Genomic DNA, 27,861 nt, shown 5'->3' with positions numbered 1-27,861 from the left:
ATGTTTATGCAAGTACCCATGGTAGCCAGAAAAGGGTACCAGACCCCTTGGAGCTGGAGTTTTTGAGTCTTTTGAGTCTCCCCATGTGGATGTTGGGCATTGAATGATGGTCTCCTGCAACAATAACAAATGCTCTTAACCACTAAGTCACCTCTCTAGTCCCTAGGTTGTTTTGTTTTGTAGCATTTGTGTCTCTTTGAAAGAGAGTGTTTGTGTGTATGCACGTGCGTGTGCATACATGTTTGTACAGTTGTATGTGTGCATATAAATGTGTGTGGTGGCCAAAGATGAACATGTGGTGTCTTCCTTCTTTGCATTCTGCCTCATATATTGAGGCAGGGTCTCTCTTTTAAAAAAAAAAAAAAAAAACACTTATTTAGCTTTAATTTTGTGTATGTGTGTACCTGTGTGCTGGTTTGTGCTTAAGACTGCTTACAGTGCTTACAGAGGCCACACTTATAGAGAGCACCCAATCTCCTGGAGTTAGAATGATAGATGGTCCCAAGCCATCTGACATTTGTGTTGCCAACAGGTCCTCTGTAGGAGTGGCAAGAGCCCTAAACTGCTCTAGGCTTGAGACGGGGTATCTTAACAGAACCTAGAGCTTTCTGATTGAGCAAATCTAGCAAGTTCCCAGGATCTCCAATCTCCACCTCCCTCCCATGTGTGGGATTACCGGTGGGTTCCAATACCCACCTAACATTTCAGTGAGCTCTGAGGATGCAAATTCTGCTTCTCAAGCTTGTGTGGTAGTGGTTTGCCCTTGGAGCTATCTCCCTGGTACAGTTTTGGTTTTGAGATGTGACTGGACAAACAGCCCTAGCTGGGCTTGAATTTAAGGTGTATTCCCCACCCCCACCACTGTGCACCACCACTGCTTGTTCTAAGCTTTGCTTTTCCAATTTTCACAATACTAGTTCTTCTGGAAGAGCAGGTGATTAAAGTTCATTGATCAATAGAAAACATGGACTTCTTCTGTGTTTCCTTCTTCCCGTTTTTTTGTTTTTATTTTTTTGGGGGTGGGGGGACGACAGGATTTCTCTATGTAGTTTTGGTGCCTGTCCTAGATCTCGCTTTGTAGACCAGGCTGGCCTCGAACTCATAGGGATCTGCCTGGCTCTGCCTCCCGAGTGCTGGGATTAAAGGCATGTGCCACCACCGCCCAGCTCTTCCCATTTTTTCTTATATTTTCCCAATGTTATTTAGTGAGCATGTACAATAAAGCAAATAACAAGCATTTAAAATGCAAGTGCTAGTGATCATCAGGTATGATGTATTATTTCCTGAAGACATGACAGGTGTTTATAGTTAGAAGTGGTAAAGTTTGAAATAAGTCACAATGGCCAGCTGAAATATTCATTAACATTAAGTTACTTCTCTAAGGGCTGGAAGTTCTGATTTGTATAATTATAATGAAGTAATTTGGTAAAGTACTCACTCATCTGGTTTAATGCTCTTACTAGTAGAATCATTAGAGGTTCTTAGGATTGGTGTGGATTGTTTTCACACTAGTTAATTTTCCTTAGCTGCAAATATTTAAACTAGTGTTGCTAGGCATTGTGGTTTGAATGAGAAGTCTTCCATAGGCTCATTTGTTTGAATACTTGGTCCCCAGTTGGTGGAACAGTTTGGGAAGGATTAGGTGGTGTGGCCTTATTGGAGGGGGTGTGTCAATAAGGGCAGATTTGGAGGGTCTTTTGCCTTCTGCTTGTGGATCAAGATATAGGCTCTCAGCTACTGCCTCAGTGCCATGCTTGCTGCCTGCTCCCTGCTCCCCGATGCCATGCTCCCTGCCATGATGGTCATGGACTCACCTTCTGAACTGTAAGCCCCCAAATAAACTCTCCTATAAATTGCTTTGGTCATGGTTTCTTATCATGGGCATAGAAAAGTAACTAAGATAGTAGGGCTTACATATATTCCCAACACACAGGAGGCTAAGAAGTGAAGGTTGCCAGTTTGAGGCCAGCCTTGGCACGTATGCAGAGTAGGGCCCTGACCCTGAAAATAAATGAAAGTTTATCATGTGGTGAGAAGGGGTTAATTGTAAACCTTTGAAAACAAGACAGTAAAAAAATTCAATATATGATTCAGAAGCAATGTTAATCTGTTTCTGTTACTGCTCATTCTCTCTCTCTCTCTCTCTCTCTCTCTCTCTCTCTCTCTCTCTCTCTGTGTGTGTGTGTGTGTGTGCGCGCGCGCGCGCGCGCGCGCGCGCGCGCGTGCGCGTGCACGCATGCCTATATAGTACTTTCAAGGTTCAGAAGAGAGTGTCAGATCCCCATGGAGCTGGAGTTACAGGCAGTTGTGAGCTGTCCAACATGGGTACTGGGAACTGAACTCTGGTTTGCAAGAACAGTAACTGCTCTAAACCACCGAGCTACCTGACCAGCTCTCACCCCCCTTTAAAAGAGTTTATTTTTATTTATGTGTGGGAAGGCGCAATATGAGTGCCTGTAGAGGCCAGGAGAGGGCCTGAGTTACAGGTGATTGTGAGCCACCCCCATATGGGTACTGAGACTCAAACTCTGGCCCTCTGCAAGAACAAATCTCTTTCAGGGCTGAGCCATTTCTCTGGCTCTCTCTTTTGCAATTAATATTATTTAATTTTAAAACTGTGTTATATCTATGTTGTCACAGTCCTTGAAGACTAGGAGAGTTGCATCTCCATTTTACATAGGGACACATTTTTACAGAGGCAGTGAAAACAGATACCCAATGACCACTCATGGCTAACAAGTAACTACCATCCTGGCCTCAGTGTTTACAAGCACTCAGTCTTCTCACACCAGGCTCTTTGTGTGGTTCGTAGCTGCTTAAAATGGTCCATTTTTCAGTGTAGCTTTGTCAAGGGCTGAGCCAGCATCTTACGAACTTATCCTCTCTTTCCTCTCCTCCATCTCTTCCCATCCCTTTACCTCTCCCTCCTTTTTCTCTCTGGCATTCCTCTGGTAATATTGTGAACACTCTTATTGCATATGCTCACCACAATTAAAATAATTATCTAATCTCTGTAATTTATGCTCATAAAGAAAGAGATACACTGGTCCCCGAGAAACCATTCTGGTCTCTGTGGAACAAAATTAAATATTTTTTCCTAAACTTCAATTAATCTTTTGTCCTCATTTGTGAACATGTTGCTTCAACGCAGCACAATGCTTGGATTACAATTTAGCTTTCCAAGCACTGTACCAGATATTAGATACATAAATTTTGCTGTTAGATATTAAGCCTTTAGTTTGCTTCAGATGTCTGAGGTCTGTATTGCAACTAAACCTGATATAAGATCAACCTGTTAGCACTAGAGACCTTTTTTTTTTTGCATTTTTGTTTTTGTTTCTGCCCTGAAATCTTATTAAAAAGGCCAGTTTTATTTGGCTTTGTTCCTTCCATTTGGGTCTAGCCTATTTATTTTGACTGCTTCAGGTGGGGATCTCAGGCTGACTATGAAAATATGATGCTTTGCATAGTTAAGAGTTCAGATTCAAAAGCCATAGAGACCCGGGATTAAATTCCGTCCTCAGCATCTGCTGGTTGTGTGCTCTCCCGTAAGGCTCCGTGAGACACCATTTCCTCATCTGCAAACTCGGGTAGCTACAGTGTCAGCCTCTCGTGAGGATTAAAGGATGCTCTCTAAAATGTCCACTATGCTGCCTCATTCATGGAGAACATTGAACACACATGTAGTTAGTGTTGTTCTTGAGAAAATCAGCTGAAAAAAAAAAACCGCAAAAGAACCCTGGGCCTTGTCATCGAAGGACGCCTCAGCAGCGGCTGGCTTTGGGGGCCCGACAGCTCAGAGTGTGTGGTAGAACTGGGAGTGGGAACGTTGGTGCCGAGTAAGACCTAGTCTTCAAAATTCCAGTTCATTCATTCCCTCAGTTTTTAAAAACCTCTCTTTTCTTTGGTATTTCTTGGGGTAGCTCTTTTTTTTTTTTTTTCTTTTTCACAAGAAAGCTCATTTTGTTTAGGTTTGGGGCCAGCAGGCTATGGAGTCCCCTAGTGAGAATGAAACTAAGGTAGAGTGTAATTTCTCAAAGATTTCTTCCCCCTTCTTATTTTCTATCCTTCCCTTTCCTTTACCCCTTCCCTCCCTCCCTCCCTCATTCCTTTTTTCCTTCCTTGAGGTGAAAGGATTAGCACTTTTTGAAACACATAAATATTTATATATTATTTTAAACTGCTTTTCAGTGCTCTGCGGTTCCTGTACGTTTAGAGGCTTGGATTGCTACACATTTCTCTGCCATGTCAGATGCACTCTCTGCCTTTACTGCCCAGTGCTATGGTCTTAGAAAAGCAAAGCACCATTATGGGCTTTATCAATCTCTTTGAGGATCTGAGGAGCTTTGCTGACAAGGCCTGTTGGTTATAGATAGGTGGTTATGCATAACTCACATGTGCACGTGTGCATGCGTGCTTATGCCGTGTGTGTGTGTGTGTGTGTGTGTGTGTGTGTGTGTGTGTGTGTGTGTGTGTGTTGTGTATGTAGGTCAGAGGCCAACCTTGGGTGTCATTCCAAGGAACCAACTATGTTGTTCTTTGAGAGAGGGTCTCTCACTAACACTGGGATGACTGGATTTAGGCTGGGCAGGTTGGGGAATAAGCCCATTTCTGCCTCTTCAGATACATACTATCTAACCCAACTTTTTACATGGGTTCTAGGACTCAAACTTGGGTCTTCAGCCTTGCCTAGCAGGCGCTTTACCATCTGAGCTCTCCTCAGCCCTGACAACTTTTTTTTTTTTTGACATTTGTTTATTTGTGTGTTTATGTACATAGGTGCATGTGCATCAAGGCACGCATGTGAAGTTCAGAGAATAAATTCCAGAGTTGGTTGTCTCCCTCCACCATGTAGGTTCTGATGACCAACATCATGTTGACAGGCCTGAAGGCACGTCTTCTTTTTACTAATTCTTTGATAATTAACAATTTTATTGATTTTTTTGAGAATTTCCTACAGTGTATTTTGATTATTTCAACCCTTCCCCCAAGCTCCTCCCAGATCCACCCTCACCTCCCTCCCTACCCAACTTCATGTTCTTCTTCTTCTTTTTTTTTTTTTTCCTTTAAGACCATTGAATCCTGTTTGTGTAGACCAGGTACTCCTCCCAGAAGTTGTCAAGTGCGAGTAGCTCTTTTGTTAGGCATGTGACACTCCGCTCCTTCTCCCTCCACGCTGGGGTTGAGACTGGCTTATGCTTGTGTAGGTCTTATTAATTCTGTGGCAGCCACAGTGACTTCCTAAGTGCAATTGTACTACTGTGCTTGTTAAACATTGTTTCTTTGTATTCATTGATCACCTCTGGCTCTTAAAATCCTCCTGTCCCCATTCCCTTATGATACTCCAGCCTTGAGGGAAGACATGTGATAGAGATGTATAATTTAGGGCTGAGTATTCTGTCGTCTCTTATTCTCTGCACCTTGCCAGTTGTGGGTCTCTGTATCAATTGCCATCTCAAGAATAAGCCTTTCTGATGAGGATTAAGAGTGACACTGATCTATAGGTATAGCAGTAAGTCATTAGGAGTTGGTTTAATACTATTTCCACTTAGCACATAATAGTAGTAAGTTCTTCCCTAGGGTCTATGATCTGTGTAGGCATAGATTCTTGGCCCAGAATATGGTGACAAGTATAGTTTCCTTCTTGTGGAGTAGGGTTTGAATCCAATGAGAGAGTGGTTGGTTATTCCCATGACATTTTTGCCACTACTACACCAGTGGGCAAGTCTTGTTGGGTCAGTCATTATTGCAGTTCACAGAGTTCATGACTGGATGACATTGATGCTTACCTTTGTCTTCTGGTAGCACGCCTAGCCCCTTCCAGCACCATGAAAACTAGCAAGTAGGGATGAAGCTTTGAGACCACTGCTATCTTGATTTCTCTGTGTTCTGTGAGCCAAGTATGTGGTGTCTTCAGCCACAGGGTCATATTGTTAAATTCTGAAGGATGATCAAAAACAATGGAAATAGTTGTTGGCCAACAACTCCAAAAGAGGTAGCCCATCTCCGACACTGGGCTTTTCATTTGTTAGCCTGTGGTGTTAAGTAGGGGTATTGTCCCCTTCAAGGTAACTCCATTTAAACTCTTTTTACGTTATGAATCTATTTAGGAAGATTACGTAATAGGTGGTTTCCATACGACTTTTTCGAAAGGCATTTAGAGTTAAATAACATCATTTTTAAAATGACTTAAAAATCCTATTGCTACAGTGCCTTCATCTCTTATCCCCATGTATGACAGAAATCTTCGTCTTTTTTTTTTTTTTTTTTTTTGTTCTAGGCCTTGCTTGAATTTCTGCAACGAGTCATTGATAATAAAGAGAAGAATAAAATGACTGTTGTGAATGTAGCAATGGTCATGGCCCCAAATCTCTTCATGTGCCATACACTGGGTCTGAAGTCCAGTGAACAGCGAGAATTTGAAATGGCCGCTGGGACGGCCAATGTCATGCACTTACTGATTAAGAACCAGAAACTTCTATGGACAGTAAGTATATGTTTTTAACTGATTTTTTTTTTTTAGGTCAGTGTACAAAGTCTTGAGTTTCATAGTGACATCTTCATATATATTTGTCATTACATATATATATATATATATATATATATATATATATATATATATGCCTTCATTTCTTCTGGCAGGTTCTCTTCTCTCCCTCCAGTTGGGGCTCTTTTTTTATCTTTTTATTGTATGTATCCCATAATCCTCCTTTCTCCTCTACTGTAAGATCTCTTTCTTCTCTTGTCATTCCTTTTCTAATACACATGGACATGTACACACATGCTTATACATAGACTAAATTTTAGATCTAGGTTCCGAATATAAGAAAAAACATGTATTTGTTTTAAAACTGCAGTAATGGCCTTATAATTTCCCAGCATAATTGTTCATAGTAATCATGAAAATAACTTTTATAAAGTTGATATTTAAAAAGCAATGTGCTTTTTTTTTTCTCCCAATGACTTAAAAATACACTCCATGTTGGCTGGCAACCTTATAAAATTACCATGACCATGTGTGAGTGCGGAGGTATTAAAGGCATTTCATTCACAGAGGTAAAGAGGGCCTTGTGAATGTCTATTTTAAAATCATAAAATTAGGTCAAGAAAGCATGCCCTGTGACAGGTACTTCTTAGGTAGTTCCATCAGCGCCATTTCCCCTTTGCTGGGTGTGCAGGCTGTCATGTTTTAAAGAGCCCATGCTGTCTTTGCTCCATCATTCCCTTATTTTCCACAGAACTGTTATTTAAAGGGACATACACATTCTGCACTCCGGTTGCCGAGGTCTTGAATGCGGTTTCCTGCTTTACTCTTACATTGATCTTAAGTTTTGACAGATAATCAACATGGATGTTGATGAGAGGTTTAGTTGATTATAGTCTCATTTTTCAATGAAATTTATATTTTTCCCAGAGAGTCCTTTTTACAAGCATTTAGAAAAATGAACTAAAGAAATTTCAAGCCAAATTATAATATTAACTATTTTAAACCTTAATGTGAGCCTCTCCCAATCCCAATATTTTTTAAAAATACAAAAATGATGCTTCCTAGACTCTCAAGGCTTTTTTATATTCTATCCAAAGGCAAGTGATACGGTTTATTTAAAATGTATGTAAAGTAATGCTCAGTTATCATGTCTGCTTCTGTTAAGAGCCACATTATTCTATAGTTTAACATTTTAATTGCCTAAAAGATTTTGTTCTTAATATAATTTCTAAAGATCAGTTTTTACTCATCTTTAGAAATATTGTATATCTTTAGGAGTGCTGATAGCAGTTGTCGTTGCCTTTTGTTGATGGGTGAGCTTTTTTTTTTTTTATCTGACAACAGAGGCTATCTGGATTATTGGAAGGGACCCGTAGGTTAGCTTATAGGAGCTGGAGAGAGCTGGTTGCCAAGGGGACAACAACTGTAGAGGTGATGGCCTACACAAGGGTCTCCTCAGGGAGTCTTCTGTGTTGACATCCATGGCATGGAAGTGGCCAGTATGCCCTTGACTTCACAAAGTCCCTTTTGCACCCTTGTGCGGTGGGTGGTAAATTACACCAAGCGGATGCCCTGTTCCTGGTCTCAGTAAGTGCATGGTTCATTTCTTTCTGCAGAGTTAATGGATGGCACATTTCAATGGCTTAGTCTTGAGAAACAGAACCTTGATTCCTCTTGAAATTAAAAACAGGAAAAGAAGTATTTAGTTTAAAATGGTTCCATATCTGTTATGTCTTTTTCTTCCTCAAACTGAATTTCTTTTGTCCGTAGATTCCAAAGTTTCTCGTAAACCAAGTGAGGAAGCAAAATACTGAAAATCAAAAAAAGGAAAAGAGAGCCATGAAGAAATTGCTGAAGAAAATGGCTTATGACCGGGAAAAACATGAAAAGCAAGATAAACCTACGAATGACGTAAGACAGTTTTGAAGGTCTATTGTAACCATGATTAAGTAATTCCACTAGATGACTTCCTCCCAATTATTGGGCTTTGGTAATACTCATAAGTGAAAGATACCAGTTCCTTTTCTTCTAATGATCAATATTGAAAGTTGGTCAGATGTTGGGACTCAGCATGTGGTTTAGTAATGGTGAACAAGGAAATATGTCAAGAGAAGACTGTTGCCTGTGCTTGCACGCACGCACGCACGCACGCACGCACGCACGCACACCATCCTTTTGCATACTCTACATGCCCACTGATTTCATGATATATAGGGAGTGGAATTCCTCTGTATTCCACTAACCTTCTTCATAAGGATTCACCCAGTTACTTGACTGGGCTGGGGATATTTTTGGACTAAAGATCCATCTTAGACCCCTGTAAGTATTTAAGGTTTGTAATTTAGTCAGAAGAATTTTATCTTATGTTGTAGAGAGGAAAATTAAGATAAAAAATCCATTATTTGCAAACTGCAGTAAGAATATATTAAGAACCATGTTTACAATAATGAAATATGCATGAGAATATATTTATGAATTGAGTTACCAAAGCTCTGGCGGCAGATCTCAGAACGATGGAAAGGCCTTCTATTGTTCTACTGAAGGGAAAACACCCTCACCCCAACTGAAGTTGCTCAGTTACATGCTGACATCTTGTGGAATACCATGAAAATGCAATTATCAGCCTTTGTCCAATTTCTCTGCTTTGGCTTGCTTAGCAGGGGTACCAAAATAATATTAAAATTTTTTCTCTTAAACTTATTTTAGCTCCCTTAAAAATAATCCTTTCTTAGAGATGTAAGAAGTATCTTTAAAATCAATTTTAATATCTTTAAAAGATACAAAATATAAAAAAGGGAAATTATCAAATTTGTATTTTTTAAGAACTTAATTTTTGTCATAGGGCTAGAAAGGATTTGTGACATACCATTTTTCTTTCACTTAGAATGCTCTGTTACCTCAAACACAACTGTAAAAGAGGGGATTTGGCTTGTAGTCCTGGCTATTCAGATTGAGTGCATATTACCTCTTTCTTTTCTGAAAATCCAGGTATTTAACAAAATGCTGCTAGTCCAAGATATTAAACCTCAATCCTCCATTAGGTATTCCAAGAGGCCCAAAGCTGGGTGTTTGCCTTCCCACCCCGTACAGAAGTAGGTAACTCAGATGAACGTGGATGTATGATGGAAGCCTGCCTGAGATACTGTAGACTAGGAAGCAGGAAGCGGGCATTTAGAGGGTTCAGTGGGGACTCCAACTTAGTTGTGAAAACAAGTACTATGTGCTAGAGGTAAGAAGTGTAGCCTGCAAAGGATATTCTCTAGGGTCACAGCCCCACAGTTGGGGTCCAGTTTGGCTCATCCTTGAGGTTGAAAGTTTTAAATTTAATCCCAGAAATTTATTTTTCAAGTTGGTATCATTTTCTTAAGAGTCATAGGCACAGGAAAAAGTTACAAAGATCAAACAAATGTACAAAATGAAATTCAATTGTGTATACACGCTTTCTTAGGAAAGCATCCATCCATTGCTAGAAAGGGAAAGGCTAAAAGATGGAAAACATAAGCTTTGGCCTAGATTTTGGGACAAATAGGAGGTAGGGGCATCCTGTCCCTTGGGCCACAGGGGCTATTTAGCACTTGCCTGACTCTGCCACTGATCCCTTTGAATGCAGGGTGAGCCACCTCACCCCACACTTGCCTGTACGTTGTCACATTATTTGCTTGATTCTTCCTCCAAATAATCTGACTGTGCAGCCCAGCACCTAAATGGTAGGGCTGGGACACAGCCAGAAGTGTGCTCTTACCGCTTACATGGTTCTTAGGTATTTAGTGTTTGAAAAACATTGGACAAAATAGACAAACATTCCTACTCCTCATGGAAGTTAACATTATTGAAGTAAAATAAATATAAGTAGATTACATAGTGTTTTGCTATGTGGTATGGGCAATGTTTTAAATTTATGTGTGTGTGTATTTATATAGGAAGAAAGGAGAGAGAGAGAGGGAGAGAGAGAGAGAGAGAGAGAGAGAGAGAGAGAGAGAGAGAGAGAGAGAGAGAGAGAAAGAGAATGAGACTATAAATTAAATATGTGATCATCCAGGAGGCCCAATCATGGCCCGAATCTCACAACTAGCAGAAGATAACCTTGAACTTCTGATCATCCTGCTCCATCCCTTAGAGCTAGATTGCAGATAAACACTACCATGCCCAGCTTACGTACAGTGCTTGGGCAGTGGTTATTCATGCTAAACACATTTCCTACTATGCAGCTAGAGCAAGATCACCAGCAGTCCCCTCTTTAGTGTTAATATAAAATGTTGTGAATATAGGAAACAAAATGTTTATCTCATTGAATTTACCGTCTTACCTGCAGCAATTTTCTTGATGGATACATGTATCATATTTTCATCTTACTTCTAAATTCTCTTCTATCCACGGTACTTGGGACAACCATTTACACTGATTATATTTTAGCAAAAAAAATAACCATTTCAGTTTTCTTCAGATACAAAAGTAAACAGGAATAGGGAACTAAGAATTGAGTCTCATGGAGAAGCCCCAGCTATACTGATTCCCTATGTAAACTAGGTTGGCTTGGAACACACAGACATCCGCTGCCTCTACCTCCCTAGAAATGGGATTAAAGACATGTGCCACCACATCTGGCTTAAAAATGTCTTTTAAAAAATAAAAAAAAAATAGAAAAATAATTTGGAGAGGAGCCTCTTGCCACATTAACCTAGCTAGCTTGGGTGTTATTCATTGTAACAAGTATGAAGGAAGATGTAAGATTGCACTCTGTGTCTGTCTCAGGAAGCTCATACAGGGCAGAGGGCATAGTCTACCAAGCCATAAGGCAAGAGGTTGGTTGGGGTATTTGAGCACTAGCAAGGTGTGAATGTGCTGGAGTAAAGCCAGCTTGACAGCAGGGGTGATGAAATGAGGTCAGAAGGGCAGTGGGAGGAAATCGCATAGAGCCTTGGAATTTGAATTTAACCCAAGCAAAATGAGGTCGTTGTACAAAATCTGTAGGATGTTTTAGGATGAGTGGTACTTAAAAGTAGTAGAAGGTCCTTCTAACCAAGGTGAGAGACAGTGGTGGCTCAGACCAAACTATCAGTGGAGGAGTCGTTGATATATTTTAAAGTTGTTTTTTTAATAACTTTTAAAAATGAAGACATATTTTAAAGTTAGATTCATTTGGCTCTCTTACTGGCAAATGATGTAAGTTGTAAAGGAATGAAAGAAAAGATAAAAGAATGACTGATCCAAAATTTAAGATATGAAAAGTTGGAATGATTGGAAAAATCATAATTTCATTTTAGGACCCTTTTAGTATGGGATGTCTGGTAGACATGTAATGGTAAGGGCAGATGTTTAAATCAATTTGGAGGGCAAATCAGGATGTATTGATCAGCCAGAGGCTGTCAGCGAGGTTTGTTAGAACCCACTGAGTGACATGGTGCTTGACGAGACTACATAAATTGGAAGGCACTATTTAAAGAACATTTGTTGACAAGTGGCAACCACCTGAAAATTATGCTCCTTATTGGACTTTCTTTCTTTTAATTTTTAAAAGTGTGTGTGTGTGTGTGTGTGTGTGTGTGTGTGTGTGTGTGTTGTGTGTAAGTGCCTGTGTAGGCAAGAAGAGGGGGTTGGATCACCTGGAACTGGAGTTGCAAGTGATCATAACCACTCCTATGTGGGTGCTGGGAACGGAACTCTGGTCTTCTAGAAAAGCAGAACATGCTCGTCACCACTCGCCAACTCTTTGCTGCACTTCATTCACATTTTCTCTAGTGACATTTGAAAATAGTCTAATCATAAAGAGGTATCTAGTTAGAAGATATATCATGGCATATTTATATCATGAAGTATAAAATGTGCATGATATAAAAGTTTTATATCATGAAGTACAAAAAAAAAAAAGGAAAAAAATAAGTGACAAGCCAGTGACTAGTAGAAAACAAGACTTGTGAGGGGTGAGACTTAAGATTTTTTTTCTAATACTGGAAACTGAACCCAGAGCTTTAACACACTACCACTGAGCTAAATTCCCCAACCTCTGAATTTTGTAAATGTCTGTCTGAGGCAAGGCACATTGATAAAGATTTTACAAGCAGTATCTCATTTAAAAACCCTGTTTGCTTAGTTAGAGTATATTGTTTTATTTTTCTCAGATAACAAAAAGGACAGAACAGTGGACAGAACAGCAATTTTAAGCTTCTCAAAAAGAAAAAAAAAAGAAAATGGAGTTGGAATTGAAGACCAACTATGACTTTAAAATCCCTCAATTCTTATCATTTTTCTCAATATTCCCACAGATTATAACCTCTAAGAAGAATATATACCAAAACTCACTCTTTATTGTGTTGTCTCTGAATCTCTGTTGCTGATGGAATAAAATGACTTCCAGATAGCTTTTAAAATGGTTGAAGGCAAGGTCCCATTGGAAAAGGAAAGAAAAAAAAAGCCAGCAGGAGTCACAAAATGTGGATATTAGCTGAATGTTAGGAATGTAGAAAAATGAATGTAGAATGACATTGAATTTTGTTTGTGAAATTTGCCTATACAGGGGTGGGGTGGACTTAGAGCATCACTCAGGGCTTCAGATGCATCTTTGGAATTAGCCTAGAAGTTATACTTATGGTAACAGAATGCTTGTATAACTCAAGAAAGACTTGACGATAAGAAACTAGAAAGACAAATCCAAGGCATGCCAGTATTTTCACAGTGACCCACTGAAGATGGTGAAAGAGTTGATAGAATTAAGAGAAACCCATGCACAATATATATTGTCTTAGAATCTCAGGGAAGAAGGGCAAAATGAGTTAGCGCTGAGTTAGAAACACAAATACAGCAGAGAGCTAGCTCAATAAAAGTGTTTGCCTTTGTAGGCCAGTGGTGACTGCCTCTAGAGCATTGCCAGTAATGTGATGATGCAGCCAGATAGCTGGGGACTGGAGAATGAGAAACCAATTTTAAGGTACTATGCATGCTATTAAAGCTAAGTAGACAAAGGCAGGCATTCATATTATTAAGACACGCTTGACTAGATAAATGAGTGCTTTGATCCCAGTTGTAAGATAAATACTCCAATTTACCTAATAAGACAAATGTTTTAATGACTACAGCAAATTAATTATTTGGTATGAATGTGAATGTCCTTAAATACTATTAAGTTTTGTCCATTAATTATACCAAGAGGAAACAATAACAAAATTGTAGACCATTAAAAATAGTTATTTTCTGATAGTATTTAACTTGTTGGGATCTTGCTCTCTCCATGTGCCCAGTTTTGATGTATGCACACCTACATATTTAATTGTATTGTGGATTTGGGGGAGAGGGAACTGAGGTTTCTTCTTAGACAAATGGTGTACCGCTGCACTGTACCCCAAAATATGCATCTTTTCCAATATTGAAAAAGTAGAAACAAGAGCATATGAGCCCCAACATCAAATCCTCTTACTTTGTTCTTCTTCCAACCTGTTCCACACACTTTTTTTTTCCTTTTAGCCTTTTTATGCTAATCACAGACATCCCATCATTTCACCCATAATTACCTCGGATGGCCTCTGTCTAATGAGGATGTAGGGGCAGCTTTGATGATCACTTAGTGACAAATTGCTGAAGCTCCCAGGCTTCATTTCCAGCGTAGGCTTTGATTTACATGATCTTCCCTCTGCCGTCCCTGCTCGCCTCCTAGAGGGAAACTGGACTTTTATGAGTCTGTGTGGGCTGTGAGAGTAGGCGATCCCCAGTGCTGTTCCCCACTCCGGTCTCACTGGCTTAGGAAACAAAAGTTCCCATAGTGTCCGCAACTTAAACGCTCACACTGGATAATCTAGCTTCAGGCACTAAAACAGAGCTCGGTTTTGGAACGGTTATGTGATTTTGCTAAAAGACCACAAAGATCTTATAAGGGTTTTGGGTTTAGGAACTCAGGCCAGAGATTGCTGGAGTTGACAGAGTAGCACACAAGGCTTGGTGGTTTGTGCCTATTTGGGCATGAGCCTCAGCTTTCCTTGACACTTACCTGGAGTTCCATTTTGAGGCTTTTACCCCATAGCATCATCACAGGTATTGGTTCTGGTGCCCACTTTTTAGGTCTGGACAGCAGGCTCTGGCTTAACTCAGAGACGCATGTGGAAAATCAAGTCAAACCATGTCACACAATCTTCTCTTATGGTATGATTCACCCTGATCTTAAATAGAGCATAAAAATATATAAAGAAAGAAAAACATTAGGACTTAACTTCAATTTGAATTAAATCCTTATCAATGTAAGCATTAGGGCCCTTAACTTCTGAATCTATGAGTCAGATTAAAGTTTAAGGCATCATTATAACAAAGACAACATTTGGAGCATTGTTTAAGACAGTAGAAGATCTTTTTTATGGCCACCTCCTGGTATTGGTAGTTCACACTAAGATGATCAGCTTGTAGCAGGAATCTTAAAAGTTCTTATTAATAAAAACAAACCTGGAGCCAGGTATTGGGGTGAATGCTGGAAGATCAGAGAAGCAGAACAAGCCACAGTTTCCTTACCTTGCCAATTCCTCAGCTGATCCTGTTTCCTCAGACTGGAAGCCTCTGTGTCTTCATCCAAATGGATCTCAGCTGAACTGCTGCTAAAAAGCCTTAAAGCTTGACTAGTTCAAAAGCTCTAGTTTCTGGTTTTCATGCCTTATATACCTTTCTGCTTTCTGCCTTCACTTCCTAGGATTAAAGGCGTGAGTCACCATGCCTGGCTGTTTCCAGTGTGGCTTTAAACTCACAGAGATCTGGATGGATCTCTGCCTCCCAAGTGATAGGATTAAAGGAGTGTGTGCTACCATTTTCTGGCCTCTGTATCTAGTGGCTGTTCTGTTCTCTGATCCCAGACAAGATTATTAGGGTGCACAATATTTTGGGAAACGCAATATTGCCACAATCAGCATATATTTTAGTTGAGATACTTTGCCAAAATGTCCTCATTTAATTTTCTAAAATGTATATTACATCTGAACTTCTTTTAAAGAAATTTTTATTTCTAATTTGCTCTTTTGATGATAGAGAGGGTTTTTTTTTGTATCATTAACAGCATTAGCTTTCCCTTCAAATGAGTGTTAATGGAAAAGAAGAATGTCTTCTTGTGATCTTACATTAAATTTCTGGAGTGCAAAACTATAAGGAATGTAATGTTTACACCTGACAGAAAAATAAAACAAGAAAAAAATCATGGTTTATTTAACCAAACCCAAACTACAATCAGATTTCTCTAAATACACCTTAGTTCAATCTATGACATGTGTGAGGTTTATTTCAGATTATTTTTCTGTTACAGTATATGTTCTTGGTATACATAGGAAATTAATGTTCTTTAAGTTGTAAACTTATTGGGAACTGAGCTTCAATGGCACGTTAGTCCTTTATCTACTTCAGACTTCTGTACAATAGATGACTTCAATTCATAGGCATACTGTCCCCCAATATACTGGATGGTAGGGAAACAGAATTTATAGAATAAACATATAAAGGGATTTATTAATGTGGCTTACAGGCTGTGGTCCAGCTAATCCAACAATGACTGTCTACCAACAGAAGGCTCAAGAATCCAGTAGTTGTTCAGTCTACAAGGCTAGATTTCTCAGCCAATATTCAGTGTATGCTTGAGTACTGAAGAAGTACACTCTATTGTCAGTGAAGTAATAGACTTATTGGCAAGAGTGGGAGTAAGAGCAAGCAGGCAAAGAAAACAGGTTTCCCTTTTCCATGGCTGCTAGCAGAAGGTGTGGCTCAGGTTAAAGGTGGATCTTCACCTCTCAAAAAATCTGTATTCAAATTGGATCTTACCACTTTAAGTGACTTAATTAAGAAAAAAAATTCTTCACAGGTATGCCCAACCATTTGGGTTTTAGTTAATTCCAGATGTAATCAAGTTTACTAACCAAGAATAGCCATCATAAGTCTACCCCTGTCAACATACAATCATATCTCTTTATTTCATGTTTACTTTCTAAATGAAAATAATAATCAGGTCATAATTATACCCAACATGATATAACCATCCTACACGCAATCCCCAACACCTCAAATATTTTTACCAGGTCATAATTACACCTAACATGATATAACTATCCCTTGTACAACTGCAAATGCATTATAAATATACAATAGGTGACTATGTCCCTTGAGAGACATTCTTTTAGTATCTCAAAATTAAATATGACAACCCCTGGTATTCTCTTAACTGATGTTATACGATGTGATAAAGAAATAGAGAAAAGAAAACACAAATATCTATATAAACACATTCTTAACGAAATATAACAGAAACAGTTCTGTCAGTTATCTTCATTTTTACAACTGGTCCCATGGCCTTAACTGGTATTTATAACATCCTTCCTCTACTACCCATTTTGTGTTTCCTCCACCCTCGGCAAGCATCTCATCAGGTCTTCTTGGCCCTGTTCCTGGAGGAGTTACTCATACCTTCATTCCTGAAGGGACTATGCCCTTTGTCATCCTGCTTAAATTTTAATTACAGGACATGGTAGCACCAAGAGATGTCCTAAAGGACCTTCTGTACTCCGATATAATCTTTCTTACCTCCATTGTGGAGAAGCAATCTAATTCCCCCTTGGCAATCTGGTTCAATCACCCCCCTGCTTAAAACTGTTATTCCTTTTTTAGCTTGTTGAGCTTAAGGGACTTAGAAACCTGTAGTGGCTAGGGGGAAGTCTGACCTTCTAGTTCGATGAAATATCCTGTGTCTCCTAGCAGGAATACTCCCCGTTCTGGAACCAAAACTTCTAGGCCAGCAGAACTTAAGGTCATGGCAAGAGGAAGCCAAATTTTTCCTAGTGGGCTACTAACTTTAATAGTAAGCGGAACTGTTCCCTTTTACACTCCTTGATTCCTGGTCCCCTGGATCCTGACTATAGGAGAAACCATATGATGTACTGGACACTGATTCAAAGCATATACTGCCTTCTGGAGAATGCTACTTCAGCCCTCCAGGCTGCTGCCACCTAATTGGCACTGTAACTGTGTCTTCAAAAGGCCGTTCCTTCTTTTTATTAGGCCAGCTGCTTCAGGATGGTGGGAAATATGGTAAGACCAGTGGATTCCCTGATCATGGGCCCACTGTCACACTTCTCTGGCTATGAAGTGAATCCCTTGCTCAGAAGCAGATAATGTATGGAATACCATGACAGTGGATAAGGCATTCTGTAAGTTCATGGATGGTGGGGTTTTTTTTTTTTTTTGCAGAAACAAATGCAGGAAAGGAAATCCATCACCAGAATAAATATCTATTCCAGTAACGACAAAGTGTTATCCTTTCTATGGAGGAAGTGGTCCAATGTAGTCAACCTGCTACAAGGTCACTGGCTGGCCACCCCAGGGGATAGTGTCATATCTGGGGGTCAATGTTTGGCATATCTGGCAGTCAGCAGTAGCATTAGCCCGGTCAGTCTTAAAGTCAATGTTGTTGAGCCTATGCATAACCTCTATCTCTGCCACCATGGCCATTTTGTTCATGGGCCCATTGAACAATGGCAGGGATGGTTGGGGAAAGAGGTTGACTGTCCACAGAGTAGGACCTCTTATCTACTGAATTATCGAGACTCCTCCTCTGTTGAAGTCACATTTGATGAACATTTACCAATGTCTTCACATCCTTCATCCTCTTGGAGAGTTCTACCTACATTCTTCTTCCCCAGATGTCTTTCTCACAGATTTTCCGATCGTGCTCTAAGTCCCTGACCACAGAGGCAATCCATTAGCTACAGCCTATGAATCAGTGAACAATCACACATCTGGCCATTTTCCCTTCCAAACAAAATGTATGACCATGTGTACTGCCCAAAATTCTCCTCACTGTGAAGATTTCCCCTTGCTGGTGTCTTTCAGGGTTGTCTCAGAAAGGGGTTGTAATTTTGCATCTGGCCACTTCTAAGTGGTACCTTCATAATGTACAGAACCATCAGTAAAGCAGGCCCTAGTCTTTTCTTCCTCAGTCAATCAATCATAGGACACACCCCATGAGGCTCTAGGTCCATGCCTGCCCACAGCATTGTAATGGGTGTATAAACCATAGGCATTTGGGCAATTTCTTCATGTAACTTGCTTGTACCTTCAGGATATGACCAGCTCAATCTCTCTGTCTCTCTGTTTCTGTGTCTCTGTCTCTGTCTGTCTGTCTGTCTGTCTGTCTGTCTCTCTCTCTCTCTCTCTCTCTCTCTCTCTCTCTCACACACACACACACACACACACACACACACACACACACAAACACCACTTCCATTTGATAGTAGATTGCTGCTGTGCATGTCCTACTTTATGACTTGATATGTCAGATAACACCCAGCTCATGATGGGTTGCATGGTAATCCATCTCAGGTTAAATGGTAAGTTGGTGGCCCATTGTCAAATGTTCGTGTTCCACTAAGGTCCAAGAGCAAGCCAAGAGTTGTTTTTCAAAGGGAGAATAGTTGTCTATAGATGATGGTAGAGTCTTGCTCCCAAATTCCAAAGGTCTCTCCTGTGATTCATCTATTGATAAAGGCCAGACAAAGGCTTGAAACAGATCCCTGTCTGCCACTGTATCTCATGGACCATCGAGTCTGCTGAATCATATGATTTAAGTGGTAAAGTAGCCTGCACAGCAGTCTGGAGCTGTTGTAGAGCCTTCCCTGTTCTAGGACACACACAAAGCTAGCAGCTTTCCAATTCACTCAGTATATGAGCTGGAGTTGTACAGCCAAGTGATGAATGTACTGTCTCCAAAATCCAAATAGACCTATTAAATCTTGTACTCCTTTCTTAGTGGTGAGAGGAGCCAGGTTCAATAATTTATTCTTCACCTTAGAGCAAATATCTCTACCCACACTACTGGACTCCTAAGAATTTCACTGAGGTAGAAGCCCATTGAACTCTGGATGGATTTATTTCCCATCCTCTGGTGTTCATATGTGTTACCAATAAATCCAAAGTGGTTGCTACCTCCTGCTCACTTGGTTCAATTAGTGTAATGTTGTCAATATAGTGCACCAATGTGATATTTTGTGGAAGAGACAGATGATCAAGATCCCTTCAAAGTAAGTTATGACACAGGGCTTGAGAGTTAATCTACCCTTGAAGTAAAGCTGTAAAGGTGTACTGTTGGCCTTGCCAACTGAAAGCAAAGTGCTTCTGGTGGTCTTTATGGACAGGTATCAAGAAAAAGGCATTTGCTAGATCAATAGCTGCATATCATGTACCAGGAGATGCGTTAATCTTCTCAAGTAAGGACACCATATTTGGTACAGCAACTGTAATTGGAGTCACTAACTCATTGAGATTTTGATAGTCAACTGACATTCTCCATGATCCGTGTTCTGCACTGGCCAGGTAGAGTTAAAGGGAGATGCTGTGGGAACCACCACCCCTGCATCTTTCAAGTCTTTGATGGTGGCATTAATTTCTGCAATTCCCCCGGGGATATAATACTGTTTTTGATTCACTATTTTCCCTGGCAGAGGCAACTCTAAAGCCTTTCCATCCATAATAGCCCTCACTCCACAGGTCAGGAACCAATGTGAAAATTCTGCCAACTTCCATCCCAATTTTAAGTGGCAGGACTGGGAAAATAATCACAGGATTAGTTTGGGGACCCACTGGACCTACTGTTAGTTGGACTTCAGCCAAATCTCCATTAATCACCTGACCTCCATAAGCCCCTACTGTAACTGGAGGGCCACAATGTTTTGTGGGATCTCCTGGAGTCAGGATCAATTCGGAACCAGCATCCAATAGACTTTGGAAAGTTTGATTGAATAAAAAATTTCTTAATAAAGAAAAAAAAACATTTCCATACTAACCACAGATCTCCCTCTCTTCCTTCCTCCAGCCCCTTCAGCCTTACCCCTGCCAACTGCCCCCTATTCCCTCCTCTGAAGGCTAAGGCCTCCCATGCGGAGTCAGCAAAGCTTGGTACATTCAGTTAAGGCAAGTCCAACCTCCACCCCCGACCCCTGCATCAAGGCTGTGCAAGGTGTCCCACCATAGGTAATGGGCTCATGCACCAGAAATGGATCCTGATTCTACTGCCAGGGAGTCCCTTAAGCAGACCAAGCTTCACAACTGTCTCACTTATGCAGGGGGCCTAGTCCAGTCCCATGGAGGCCGTTGGTCTAAAGTTTATGAGCTTGGTTTGGCTGTTCCCCATCATGATCTTGATTGTTTCTTTACCCCAGTGTATAGTGCTTTTGTAAAGGGCTGTAGGTCCCTCTGGGGGAAGGAATGGGGGAAGGCTAATAATAAAACTTTCAAGTATTTTATCAAGGTCCTTCCGCAGGAGAAACTAGCCATCCCTCCATTCAAAAGGTTCTGGGTCTACAAATTGACTCATTTGGAAATTGTTTCACAGGCCAAGATTCCTTTTTGTCATGATCCAATGGAAACTTACATTTATTTGTTATTTATTTTTCTGCTTATACAGATCAACTAAAGATGCAGTAAGTTTCTTATCTATGCCATGCCTGGGAACACCATAATTGATTAGCGAGTACCAAAGGTCCATATTAGTCACACTGCCACAGAACTCCCTTTGCCTATGCTGACCATTATCAATTAGGCCGTTATGGATATTGCTTTGTCTATGCTGCCCATTACGATAACTGTAATCACCTTGTCTTTGGTGATTTGGTGCTGCCACCTGGCTCCTGCTTTCAGGCCCAACTTAACCCACTGCATTTAAGCCATCCAACTGAGCAGCAGCATCTCCAACCCTAAGGTCTGGCGCAAGGAAAAGGACAACAACAAAGCTCTTCAAATGTAGCAGTGACCCTTTCACCATTTGGGGCCTCATAAGATTAGCGAAGGGCATGTCTTCTGGGTCTTCCCATTGTGGAGGATTAGGTTTTATACAGCATGTCCACGCTAGTATTGTAATTTCATTGAACATTAAAATTCCTTCATTGACACTAAGCTAAGGGATACCAGGCATCTCCAGCTCCTTTTCAATAGGTCATCTATTGTCAAATGCTTCAGTCAACCATTCAACCAGTCAACCATTTTGACACATTTTTTTTTTTAACTGTGGAAGCTTCCATATTAAACCTAGAATGTCTACTCAGTGGGCCTATATCAATAAACTCAACCTCATCCAGTTTTATGTTCCTTCCAATCTCCCCTCTAGGAACCTGCTGAGAATTAAGTCAGGTTACAGGTCTAGAGCCAACTACGGATGCGCCCTGATGGACATCAATATTGTCTTGTCTAGTATCTCCTTCAAAGAAAGTCACTGCTGTGTTAGCAGACAACAAAGAATTAATTTACTCAGTCAGAGGTGGAAAAGGCACTGTTTCAGGGGGTGGGAGTACATCTTCTGCTGAGGATGGAGAGACAACTTCCTCAGGTGAGATAAACCCCCAAGAATCTGAGGGTTCAAAGTTCTCAACTTCAATAGAGTCCTCTCACACTCCTTTATCCCAAGTTACAGGATCCCATTCTTTACCAAGTAATGCCCTCACTTTAGCTGCTGACACCCTCCAAGGCTGGGACTTGAATTTTTGCTGTAATTCAGCCAGCCTTATAATGAGGGCTTTGGTTTGATTTTCTGCAACTTGAGCTCTGTGGCTGCTGGAGAGAAGAGTCTCTTCCAGGGCAGCCTTAGAAACCTTTAGACTGTCTGTGTGCATCTGGAGCTGGTCAGTGTTATCACCGAGTTCATTGTTGTCCTTCATCATATTCCGAGATACTAGGAGCTGGTTAATTTTATCATGGAGCTCATTCTTTTCCTTTGTCAGTTTATCCAGAGATGCAGGAGCAACCAAGCAGCATCTTCAGTCTCCTTGTTCTCCCACAAACTGTCAAAAGTTTTGTGTACAGATTCACTGAATCCATTGCTTCTCACAACTGCAGAAACAGGATAATCATGTGCATTTGTCTAAATTTGTAAAATAGTTCAGACCATGGGCTTTCAGAATTCTCCAAGCTTCTAGGAGAGGCTTCAGTAACTAGGTGTTGGCAAATTGGAACGTCTATTCCAGATACTTAAACAATTCATCCTTACACTTTTGTTGTTTTAGGACCACTTCTGGACCAAAATCTATATTAGTCAGTGTTCTCTAGGGGATCAGAACTTATAGAATGAATCTATCTATGTATCTGTCTATGTATCTATCTGTATGTATGTATATATGTATGTATATAAAGAGGATTTATTTGAATGGCTTTCATGCTGTGGTGGAGTTAATTCAACAATAGCTGTCTACTAACAGAAGGCCCATGAATCCAATAGTTGTTTAGTTCATGAAGCTTGATTTCTCAGCTGTTCTTCAGTATATGCCTGAATCCTAAAGAAGTAGACTCTAATGCCAGTGAAGGAATGTACTTGCCAGCAACAGCAAGAGCAATCAGGCAAAAAAACAAAAACAAACAAACAAAAAACCAAAACCAAAAAAACCCAAGCAAACAAACAAACAAAAAATAAGCAACCTTCTTCCATATCCAGAAGGTATGTCCCAGATTAAAAGTGAATCTTCCCACCTCAAAATATCTGGATTAAAAGTCAGTCTTCTCACTTGAAGTGATTTAATTAAGAAAAAAAATATCTCACAGCTGTATCCAGCCACATGAGTTTTAGTTAATTCCAGATGTAGTCAAGTTGTCAGCCAAGAATATCCATCACAGCCATGACATGTGAAGGTCACAAAGATTATTCTGTATATAGTTTCAGCTACTATTATGGCATAAATAAGAACATATTGTTTGGCTTGCTGATCAGGCATGGTGTCTTTTCAAAGCTTGGCAGCTCAATGTAATTAGTATACTAATAGCATTCGTATTGGATACAGTGTGAGTTTGGAGCGTGATCAGAGCTGTCATACACCATTTAAATGAGATCCTTGGTATCATTTATTGTTTATCATCTCTGTGTAAATATCACTTGCCCTCCTTTGCTAATATACTCAGCAAGAACTTCCAAAAACATGACATTTTTCGTCTTTACCGTCTATTGGCTACACTTCAGCAAAAGTGTAAGGAACTTAGTAGAGTCCTATTGAGTTACATTCTCAGTCTTTGTACTTTGGGGGGGGGCATTTGGATGAGATACATTAAATAAGTGGAGATTGTCTCTGTCTTAGATATAAACAGCACTACTCACACCCTGTTTTAGGGCAACTTCTCTAGTTTCCAGGAATGTCAACGGTCAACCTGAGAAAGTGCCTGAATGAAATCCTTTTAGAGGCAGCGATGTATCTACTTGCTGTGATGAGTCAACATTTGTTACAGCTCCTAGTTTGGGAAGGGTTAACACTGAACTCAAGTTGGCCTAACTTCACCCACTTTTGTGGAGGGCTAGAAATGGAGGGGATGGTTTTATCCACAGCCATAAGGAGTCTGTGGTAGAATGCCCGTGTGACTCTCCAAATTGGGCAAAGGTCAACTCTGGTGCCACCATATATGCATAACATGACAATTTCCTAACATTACATGTGTACTTGAAAATTCTGGGATACCTCAGAAACAAGTTCCTGAGACTATTCCTTCCAAAATCCTCTAAGTGTGTGTGAGGTGGTGCTCTCTTAGAAGTTCTGTTACCACACTAAAACTCTTAAGAAAGCCTATTGCCCTCTCCAAGGCCACACTTCCTGAACTCATTTAGAGGGTGTAGGGCCTTGATCATGTTATTACAGGTCTTCAACAATTCTAGGGATGTCTTAGGAGGAGAGTGGCTGCTCTTGAAGCAAGTGCCATCTAATGCTGGGAACCTTGGTCTTTTTGTTGTCTTCCTGCAGGAGCAAACAACTGAATTTACCTTTTGTAGCATTGTTAAATTCCTTTTCTGCAATTCTGTCCCTTGTCTTTGTAGAGTGTGGGGAACATCACCAAGTGATAGAGGCAATTCAATGCATTCATCTTAGATAAAGTGCATATGAATGTTTTATAACCAGTAAGAAAATGTACACTGGTTATATCTTCTTATAGAGCAATTTTATTGTTATTATTCCATTGTTTTTGATGAAAATATTGTTGCATGATTTTATTTCTTTGGATTCTGTTAGCCATAGTAGAGTAGGTTCCATGGAGTCTGAGGTGTTTGAAATGAGCCTTGGTACAGGGTCGGTTGAGAGATACCCAATGGGGATGAGGACCTACCAGAAAGAATAGATTTATTTTTTCCAAACAGGAAAATAAACCACAAGCAATAATGGGATGAAAGGGAAGTAGCTGCTGGGGTTGCCATACTGTTGAGATCTCCACAACATACTATTATTTTTCTGGTCCATTTTTGTTTGGAAAGTATTCATTATAGATCTTCTGTATATACAATTTGATCTTAATTACCTGATCTTATTTGACTATTAATTTAGCCAAGCACTTATGTGTTCATGCCCTTGGGCTGGGTAATAGGTGACTATGGAAACAATTTTTATTGTTATTACTTTCTTTAAGCAAATTTAAAAATAGCTGGCACTATGAATTAACCAGGATTTTCTAACATCAACATCATCATAAGTATGTGGGTGTATGCAAACCCTGGCCTTCCACTGAGGGCCTTGTACAAAGCTATAGTAAGGATAGAGTATGTTGATTCACAGTACCATTGTTTGCTGCTTTCACTGTGTGAACAAGGTACACAGGGTATTATGAATGCAGCCTCAGTATTTCCAATGTCACCTTTAGTGTTTTCACCCCAACATTCAAGTTGTCAGTAACAGCTTCTTGTTTCCACTGCCCCTGGAGGAAACAGATTGCTGAGATCAAGCCATCGTGTGGAATGACCACACTAGGAAAGAAGCTAGAGAACAACCCCAAGGGAGAAAGAAGCTCCTGTAGTCTCTGGGTGTGCTTCACCATTGATAGCTGCTCAGAAAGGAACACACACACACACACACACACACACACACACACACACACACACACAAAAACAGTCATGCAATATCACACTCATACAATACACACACATCACTTTCATACAACACACAGGCAAACAATATCACACAATACACACACATATCAAATTCACACAACACACAGTCACACAATATCACACTCACACAATACATACACAATCACATTCACACAACACACAGTCACACAATATCACACTCACACAATACACCCACATATATAATCACATTCATACAGCACTCAGTCACACAATATCACACTCACACAATACACACACACATCACATTCACACAACACACAGTCACACAATATCACACGCACATACAATTGCACACACACATATAACACAATCACAGGAAATGTCCCATCTACTGTTAAAGTGGCTCATTTTCCAGTATATGACAGATGAAAGCAATGTATCTCCTGGTTAAAAGAAAAAGGTAAATTGGGCTTGACACATAGGGGTAAGGGTCATGCCAAGGTCAGAGTATACCGAGGTACGCAGGCCACATTACATACCCCAGAAAGGAGAAGTCAAAACCACCAATTCCAAGATGGAGTGGAGTTGACAATCTGCCTGTGACTTGGACCTGGTGGTTGGAACCCAAGCTTGTTGGCCATTCCTCAGAAGCATGATTTCTTTTCTGTGTCCTTCCAATGTGAACTTTCTCCTGTTACTGAGAAACAATTTTAAATTGTTTGGGGGCGTCTGCTTTTTAATTCTGCCTGATTCTAGAAGACTACTTTTGTTTGCTTTCCAAAGACATCAATGGCATCTGTAGTGTATTCATGCTTTATGGTTAAACGCAAAAGGAATTAAAAGCTGTATCCATTTAATGGGCACAGCAGTAAAGGATTTGAGTATCTTTTTTAATCTTTTAGGGAAGTAGACCTAACATAGTACTCAGTAGATACAAATTTTGCTTGAACTAAGTAATGGTATTTGTAATATTTAAGGAATTATATTTAAACATAATTTGAGCATGCTGTTCTAAAGTCTGTTTAAGACATATGGTTATAAATAATAAATTAGTATTTATTTTAGCAAAAACCATTTAGGAATTAATTAAGCCTATTATTTTGAATGTTATAGCTGATGTTTTGATATTACAAATCTCAAAAATGTTTCACTGGTATCTCTAAATCCATAAATCGTCCTGCAGATCCATGGGTGGAGGGAGGGCTTAGAATCAGTCTTCTTAAGTTCACTGTGTACAGTCAAAAATATAATAAGCTTGGTAACCAAGCAGGAAGCAAATATAGTACAAATACATCAGGGAAAGTCCATTTCTTTTTCACACCCAGGGACATAAAAGATGGAGGAAATTTTGATACTGGGTGGGAAGGTTTTTATAAAAGCAGACATAGGCATAGCATCAAGTGACTTCTTTCTGATTCAATTTCATAAATTGCTACACGAGGAAGCCCTCTCCAGTAGATAACACTCAGAAATCAGCACTTAATATGGCAGTAATGGTTATTGCTGTCATTCTTTACATCTTTAAAAATAATTAAGCATTACTGCACAGGCATTATAAAGTTCCCCTATCACCATTAAGAGGATATTTGAGGTTTGATGTAATTTAGCAAATTACATTATACAGTAGTTAAGGTTTTATGCAGTGGGGTAGAATGAGGAGTAGTTAAGCACGCTTACCATACAATGCATGGTACAGAGTTACATGTTCCAGCTGCTGTCAGCTTTGTTCCAGTGTCATTATTGCTTTGCAGGCTGACGTTCCTCAGGGAGTGATTCGAGTGCAAGCTCCCCATCTTTCAAAAGTTTCCATGGCAATACAGCTAACTGAGGAACTAAGAGCCAGCGATGTGCTTGCCAGGTTTCTCAGCCAAGAAAGGTAAAGGCCTGTTTTAATTATTCTGTGGGATAACTCACTTTTATATTTATACTCATCTCTCTCTCTCTCTCTCTCTCTCTCTCTCTCTCTCTCTCTCTCTCTCTCTCTCTCTCTCTCTCTCTCGTGTGTGTGTGTGTGTGCGCGCGCGCGCGCGCGCGCATGTGCGTGTGTGCATATATGTGTGTTCCTGTCAGAAGAACAAAGCAGATTTGACAGACCACGGGAGTGAAGGGTGGGAATTTGTCAGAGGTAGCTTGTGTTCAAGTTGTGCCTGTTTCAAGCAGCATGTGTGAGCAGCCCTCCACCATTTGCCTGCAATGAGCTTGGCAAGTGAAACTACTCTGTGGTCTTTCCAGAACACGTTGGTTGGAGGTTAATTACTGTTTGTAGGCTGTTACGAAGATTGCTAATTAGGATGCAGCAAGATTAAAATGAAGACGTAACTTTCTCTATGAAACTTAATGAATAAGAAAGAAATGTTCCAATTTGAAAACTGAAAGCGTGGATGATTGAGAGAGGCCACCCAGTCCCTGAGGTCTGAAGTCACGAGAACAAGCTGTCCTCATTAGGGACAACCACGTCCTTCTTTGTCCTGGGCAGATACTACAGAGTCTTTAGAAAGCTCTGCTGCCCCTCACTGTACTCACTAGAGTCTGTGTAGCCTCCCATTCATCCTGTCTCGAAGTTGAG

General features: G+C 40.2%; 1 protein-coding gene across 3 annotated transcripts in view; it reads left to right on the top strand.

Moving 5' to 3' along the window:
• Arhgap18 (Rho GTPase activating protein 18) overlaps positions 1–27,861 on the top strand; it is a 214,178-nt gene that overhangs the window by 181,121 nt on the left and 5,196 nt on the right. For all 3 annotated transcript variants that reach the window (XM_028877380.2, XM_028877379.2, XM_037200411.1), the window contains exons 11-13: positions 6,281–6,487; positions 8,258–8,398; positions 27,047–27,171. In XM_028877380.2, the coding sequence (XP_028733213.1) occupies positions 6,281–6,487; positions 8,258–8,398; positions 27,047–27,171 (473 nt within the window). The remainder of the gene's footprint in view (positions 1–6,280; positions 6,488–8,257; positions 8,399–27,046; positions 27,172–27,861) is intronic.

The sequence above is a fragment of the Peromyscus leucopus genome, chromosome 8a, assembly GCF_004664715.2.
Source record: "Peromyscus leucopus breed LL Stock chromosome 8a, UCI_PerLeu_2.1, whole genome shotgun sequence".
In the NCBI taxonomy this organism is placed as follows: Eukaryota; Metazoa; Chordata; class Mammalia; order Rodentia; family Cricetidae; genus Peromyscus; species Peromyscus leucopus.
The sequence above is the reverse complement of the archived record's forward strand: the minus strand, read 5'-3'. Positions and strand labels throughout refer to the sequence as shown.